This window comes from Microcaecilia unicolor, chromosome 7 (genome assembly GCF_901765095.1).
Source record: "Microcaecilia unicolor chromosome 7, aMicUni1.1, whole genome shotgun sequence".
NCBI lineage: Eukaryota > Metazoa > Chordata > Amphibia > Gymnophiona > Siphonopidae > Microcaecilia > Microcaecilia unicolor.
Window position 1 is genome coordinate 309,387,491 of NC_044037.1, and position 7,475 is coordinate 309,394,965.

The 7,475-nt window shown below is 47.9% G+C and overlaps 1 protein-coding gene across 1 annotated transcript in view; it reads left to right on the forward strand.

Annotated features, from left to right (window-relative positions):
* Positions 1 to 1,274: 1,274 nt before the first annotated feature.
* Positions 1,275 to 7,475, forward strand: part of LOC115474709 (inhibin alpha chain-like) — a 14,288-nt gene continuing 8,087 nt past the window's right edge. The window contains exon 1 of the mRNA XM_030210334.1: positions 1,275 to 1,592. Coding sequence (XP_030066194.1) covers positions 1,301 to 1,592 — 292 coding nt within the window. The 5' untranslated portion in view covers positions 1,275 to 1,300. The remainder of the gene's footprint in view (positions 1,593 to 7,475) is intronic.

The following is a 7,475-nucleotide window of genomic DNA, read 5'->3' on the forward strand; positions in this document are numbered from 1 at the left end:
CATGGTGAGGGAAAGGTGCAGCTCCCACATGATAGTACAAGGATGGGTGCAGCTCCCATGTCATGGTGTAGTTCCCACGTGATGATGCAGGGAAGAGTGCAACTTCCATGTCATGGTGCAAGGAAGGGCGCAGCTCGCATGTGCTGGTGCAGGGAAGGGTAGAGTACTGCGGGAGTGGCTGCAGGGTTCAGTAGAGCTCCCATGTGATACTGCAGGAGTGGCTGCAGGGCTCAGTAGAGCTCCCCTGTTATACTGAAGGAGTGGCTGCAGGGCTGGGTACAGCTCCCTTGTGATACCACAGGAGTGGCTGCAGGGCTGGGTACAGCTCCCATGTGATACCACAAGAGTGGCCGCAAAGCTGGGTACAGCTCACATGTGATACTACAGAAGTGGCAGCAGAGGCTGTGTACAACTCCCAGGCGATACCACAGGATTGGTTGCAGGGCTGGGTTCAGCTCCCATGAGACATTGCAGGAGTGGCTGCAGGGTTGGGTAGAGCTCCCTTGTGAAAGTGCAGAACTAGGTATAGCAGATCCAGGGCTGGACACAGCTCTGATATAATAATGTCCATTAACTGCAGCTCTCTTCCCATGTGGCTGTAGAGGGCTGGGCACAGCTCCCATGTGCCACTCCAGGTCCCGGTGCAGCTCCCATATGAAAATGCAGAGCTGGGTAAAGCTGTCATGTGGCAGTTGAGGCTGGATGAAGCTTTCTTATGCCAGTGCATGGGTGGGCCCCACTTCTGTGTGTGACACGGGAGGCTGAGCTGGACTGAACACTCCTGCACTTCCACACTGCTGGGCTGGGTTCTGTTAATGTGACAGTGCCAGGCTGGGTGCCATTGTTATAGGTGAAGCTGAACAGAGCTTTGTGTGTAACTCTACAGATTTGTACACTGGTCCTGTGTGATTCTAGAGGGCTGGGTACAGTTCCCATGTGGAAGTTCAGGGCTGTGCACCACTGCTGTGTGAAAGCACAGGCCCTGGTGCTAGTCCAGGGCTTAACACAGCTCTTGAGGAACGGTGCATGGTGGCTGGTTGCTGCTCCATGTGATAGTGAGTAGATGGGTTCTAGGAACCCATTTCCTGTCCGAGTATTTCTGCTTTGCTCCAGTCTGGCTGTATCCCTGCAGGCAGACACCACATTCCAGAGCTGTCTACGTTTTTCCCAAGTGGGGACAGATTATTCAATATCATTTCAATGCCACACCAGCCCTGCGCTGATAAAAACAACCAAGCTCTACATGCCCAGAAGCACAGCTGAAGAGCTGAGCACAAGAGCAACTTGCCTGCAGATCACAATGGCATTGCTGCACTTTGTCCTGCTTCTGGCTTGTATCCTGGGGCCTCCAAGGTGGGTCCTGAACTGTGAGACCACTGAAGCTGAGCGCAAGCATATCCTAGCAATGATCCAGCACAAGATGCTGGACTTGCTGGGTCCAGTCCCTGGTGTGAGGAACGTCACTGATCGGGAGCAGAGGGACACACACAGGAGAGGAGTGCAAGGAACCAGGATGCTCAGGAGTCAGACTTGGGACCAAGACACCAGGATGCACGAGGACAGCACCCAGGTTATCCTTTTCCCTTCCACAGGTGAGAGAGGCAGGGACACAGCAGGGGACGGGGCTGGAGGACTATTCAGGAGATTATCAGCCACTATTATGACAGTCACTGCGTCACCGCTCAACCTCTCCGTCTCCTGGGAAGGGCAAGCCTAGGTGGTTGCCTAGGGCAGAAACTTCTTGGGAGAGGCAAAGAGCATATGCAGTCAAAGCAAAGCAAAAGGTCCCTACTGCCAAACTCAATCATTTTATTGATTAGGATTCTGTTCACACTTTGTTCCGCTGTAGCTCAAGGTGACTTACATTAGGTATTGCCCTGTCCATGGAGGACTCACAATTTTCTACCACAGGCAATGCAGAATTAAATGAGTTGCCCAAGGTAACAAGGAGCAGTGGTACAATTTCAACTGGGCTCTCCTGGTTATCATTTCAGCACTCTAACCACTAGGCTCCTGGGGGGGGGGGGGGGGTGCGGGGAGGGGTGGAGAGTAGAGGGCACAGACTAGTGGCCTCAAAAGTAACTCAGGGAGAGGGTGTAAGACTGAAGACATGACTAGAGAACCCACTACTATGGCACCAGCTTTGCTGTCACAACCTCATTTTACAGCTGTCACTCTCTGACGATAACCCTCCCCTCTGTAAAAACCTCATTATACAGCTGTCACCCTCTCACACTAACCCTCCTCTCTGTAAAACCTCATTATACAGCTCATCCTCTCACACTAGCCCTCCCTTCTGTCAAAACCTCATTATACAGCTGTCACCCTCTCACACTAACCCTCCCTTCTGTCAAAACCTCATTATACAGCTCACCCTCTCACACTAACCCTCCCTTCTGTCAAAACCTCATTTTACAGCTCACCCTCTCACACTAACCCTCCCTTCTGTCAAAACCTCATTTTACAGCTGTCACCCTCTCACACTAACCTTCCTCTCTGTAAAAACCTCATTGTACAGCTGTCACCCTCTCACACTAACCCTTCCCTCTGTCAAAACTCATTTTACAGCTATCACCCTCACACTAACCCTCCCCTTTGTAAAAACCTCATTATACAGCTGTCACTCTCTGACGATAACCCTCCCCTCTGTAAAAACCTCATTATACAGCTGTCACCCTCTCACACTAACCCTCCCTTCTGTCAAAACCTCATTATACAGCTCACCCTCTCACACTAACCCTCCCTTCTGTCAAAACCTCATTATACAGCTCATCCTCTCACACTAACCCTCCCTTCTGTCAAAACCTCATTTTACAGCTGTCAGCCTCTCACACTAACCCTCCTCTCTGTAAAAACCTCATTGTACAGCTGTCACCCTCTCACACTAACCCTTCCCTCTGTCAAAACTTATTTTACAGCTGTCACTCTCTGACAATAACCCTCCTCTCTGTAAAATCCTCATTATACACCTGTCACGCTCTCACACTAACCCTCCCCTCTGTAAAAACCTCATTATACAGCTCATCCTCTCACACTAACCCTCCCTTCTGTCAAAACCTCATTATACAGCTCATCCTCTCACACTAACCCTCCCTTCTGTCAAAACCTCATTATACAGCTCATCCTCTCACACTAACCCTCCCTTCTGTCAAAACCTCATTTTACAGCTCATCCTCTCACACTAACCCTCCCTTCTGTCAAAACCTCATTATACAGCTCATCCTCTCACACTAACCCTCCCTTCTGTCAAAACCTCATTTTACAGCTGTCAGCCTCTCACACTAACCCTCCTCTCTGTAAAAACCTCATTGTACAGCTGTCACCCTCTCACACTAACCCTCCCTTCTGTCAAAACCTCATTATACAGCTCACCCTCTCACACTAACCCTCCCTTCTGTCAAAACCTCATTATACAGCTCACCCTCTCACACTAACCCTCCCTTCTGTCAAAACCTCATTATACAGCTCATCCTCTCACACTAACCCTCCCTTCTGTCAAAACCTCATTATACAGCTCATCCTCTCACACTAACCCTCTCTTCTGTCAAAACCTCATTATACAGCTCATCCTCTCACACTAACCCTCCCTTCTGTCAAAACCTCATTTTACAGCTCATCCTCTCACACTAACCCTCCCTTCTGTCAAAACCTCATTATACAGCTCATCCTCTCACACTAACCCTCCCTTCTGTCAAAACCTCATTTTACAGCTGTCAGCCTCTCACACTAACCCTCCTCTCTGTAAAAACCTCATTGTACAGCTGTCACCCTCTCACACTAACCCTCCCTTCTGTCAAAACCTCATTATACAGCTCACCCTCTCACACTAACCCTCCCTTCTGTCAAAACCTCATTATACAGCTCACCCTCTCACACTAACCCTCCCTTCTGTCAAAACCTCATTATACAGCTCATCCTCTCACACTAACCCTCTCTTCTGTCAAAACCTCATTATACAGCTCATCCTCTCACACTAACCCTTCCCTCTGTCAAAACTCATTTTACAGCTGTCACTCTCTGACAATAACCCTCCTCTCTGTAAAATCCTCATTATACACCTGTCACGCTCTCACACTAACCCTCCCCTCTGTAAAAACCTCATTATACAGCTGTCACCCTCTGACACTAACCCTCCCTTCTGTCAAAACCTCATTATACAGCTCATCCTCTCACACTAACCCTCCCTTCTGTCAAAACCTCATTTTACAGCTCACCCTCTCACACTAACCCTCCCTTCTGTCAAAACCTCATTATACAGCTCATCCTCTCACACTAACCCTCCCTTCTGTCAAAACCTCATTTTACAGCTGTCACCCTCTCACACTAACCCTCCCTTCTGTCAAAACCTCATTATACAGCTCATCCTCTCACACTAACCCTCCCTTCTGTCAAAGCCTCATTATACAGCTCATCCTCTCACACTAACCCTCCCTTCTGTCAAAACCTCATTTTACAGCTGTCACCCTCACACTAACCCTCCCCTTTGTAAAAACCTCATTATACAGCTGTCACTCTCTGACAATAACCCTCCTCTCTGTAAAAACCTCATTATACAGCTGTCACCCTCTCACACTAACCCTCCCTTCTCTCAAAACCTCATTATACAGCTCATCCTCTCACACTAACCCTCCCTTCTCTCAAAACCTCATTTTACAGCTGTCAGCCTCTCACACTAACCCTCCTCTCTGTAAAAACCTCATTGTACAGCTGTCACCCTCTCACACTAACCCTTCCCTCTGTCAAAACTCATTTTACAGCTGTCACCCTCTCACACTAACCCTCCCTTCTGTCAAAACCTCATTATACAGCTCACCCTCTCACACTAACCCTCCCTTCTGTCAAAACCTCATTATACAGCTCATCCTCTCACACTAACCCTCCCTTCTGTCAAAACCTCATTTTACAGCTGTCAGCCTCTCACACTAACCCTCCTCTCTGTAAAAACCTCATTATACAGCTGTCACTCTCTGACGATAACCCTCCCCTCTGTAAAAACCTCATTATACAGCTGTCACCCTCTCACACTAACCCTCCCTTCTGTCAAAACCTCATTATACAGCTCACCCTCTCACACTAACCCTCCCTTCTGTCAAAATCTCATTATACAGCTCATCCTCTCACACTAACCCTCCCTTCTGTCAAAACCTCATTTTACAGCTGTCAGCCTCTCACACTAACCCTCTTCTCTGTAAAAACCTCATTATACAGCTGTCACCCTCTCACACTAACCCTCCCTTCTGTCAAAACCTCATTATACAGCTCATCCTCTCACACTAACCCTCTCTTCTGTCAAAACCTCATTTTACAGCTGTCAGCCTCTCACACTAACCCTCCTCTCTGTAAAAACCTCATTGTACAGCTGTCACCCTCTCACACTAACCCTTCCCTCTGTCAAAACTCATTTTACAGCTGTCACTCTCTGACAATAACCCTCCTCTCTGTAAAATCCTCATTATACACCTGTCACGCTCTCACACTAACCCTCCCCTCTGTAAAAACCTCATTATACAGCTGTCACCCTCTCACACTAACCCTCCCTTCTGTCAAAACCTCATTATACAGCTCACCCTCTCACACTAACCCTCCCTTCTGTCAAAACCTCATTATACAGCTCATCCTCTCACACTAACCCTCTCTTCTGTCAAAACCTCATTTTACAGCTGTCAGCCTCTCACACTAACCCTCCTCTCTGTAAAAACCTCATTGTACAGCTGTCACCCTCTCACACTAACCCTTCCCTCTGTCAAAACTCATTTTACAGCTGTCACTCTCTGACAATAACCCTCCTCTCTGTAAAATCCTCATTATACACCTGTCACGCTCTCACACTAACCCTCCCCTCTGTAAAAACCTCATTATACAGCTGTCACCCTCTGACACTAACCCTCCCTTCTGTCAAAACCTCATTATACAGCTCATCCTCTCACACTAACCCTCCCTTCTGTCAAAACCTCATTTTACAGCTCACCCTCTCACACTAACCCTCCCTTCTGTCAAAACCTCATTATACAGCTCATCCTCTCACACTAACCCTGCCTTCTGTCAAAACCTCATTTTACAGCTGTCAGCCTCTCACACTAACCCTCCTCTCTGTAAAAACCTCATTGTACAGCTGTCACCCTCTTACACTAACCCTTCCCTCTGTCAAAACTCATTTTACAGCTGTCACCCTCACACTAACCCTCCCCTTTGTAAAAACCTCATTATACAGCTGTCACTCTCTGACAATAACCCTCCTCTCTGTAAAATCCTCATTATACACCTGTCACGCTCTCACACTAACCCTCCCCTCTGTAAAAACCTCATTATACAGCTGTCACCCTCTCACACTAACCCTCCCCTCTGTCAAAACCTCATTTTACAGCTGTTACACTCTAACACTAACCCTCCCCTCTGTCAAAACCTCATTTTACAGCTGTCACCCTCTCACACTAACCCTCTCCTCTGTAAAATCCTCCCTCATACAGCTGTCACCCTCTCACACTCACCCTCCCCTCTGTCAAAATCTCATTTTACAGCTGTCAGCCTCTCACACTAACCCTCCCCTCTGTCAAAACCTCATTTTACAGCTGTCACCCTCACACTAACCCTCCCATCTGTCAAAACCTCATTTTACAGCTGTCACCATCTCACACTAACCCTCCCCTCTATCAAAACCTCATTTTACAGCTGTCACCCTCTAACCTTCCCCTCTGAAAAAACCTTTTACAGCTGTCACCCTCTCACGATAACCTGTCACAACCTCATTATACAGATGTCACCCTCTTACACTAACCCTCCTCTCTGTCAAAACCTCATTATACAGCTCACCCTCTCACTATAACCCTCCCCTTTGTCAAAACCTCATTATACAACTGTCACCCTCTCACACTAACCCTCCCCTTTGTCAAAACCTCATTTTACAGCTCACCCTCTCACACTAACCCTCCCTTCTGTCAAAACCTCATTATATAGCTCATCCTCTCACACTAACCCTGCCTTCTGTCAAAACCTCATTTTACAGCTGTCAGCCTCTCACACTAACCCTCCTCTCTGTAAAAACCTCATTGTACAGCTGTCACCCTCTTACACTAACCCTTCCCTCTGTCAAAACTCATTTTACAGCTGTCACCCTCACACTAACCCTCCCCTTTGTAAAAACCTCATTATACAGCTGTCACTCTCTGACAATAACCCTCCTCTCTGTAAAATCCTCATTATACACCTGTCACGCTCTCACACTAACCCCTCCCCTCTGTAAAACCTCATTATACAGCTGTCACCCTCTCACACTAACCCTCCCCTCTGTCAAAACCTCATTTTACAGCTGTTACACTCTACACTAACCCTCCCCTCTGTCAAAACCTCATTTTACAGCTGTCACCCTCTCACACTAACCCTCTCCTCTGTAAAATCCTCCCTCATACAGCTGTCACCCTCTCACACTCACCCTCCCCTCGCTCAAAAATCTCATTTTACAGCTGTCAGCCTCTCAC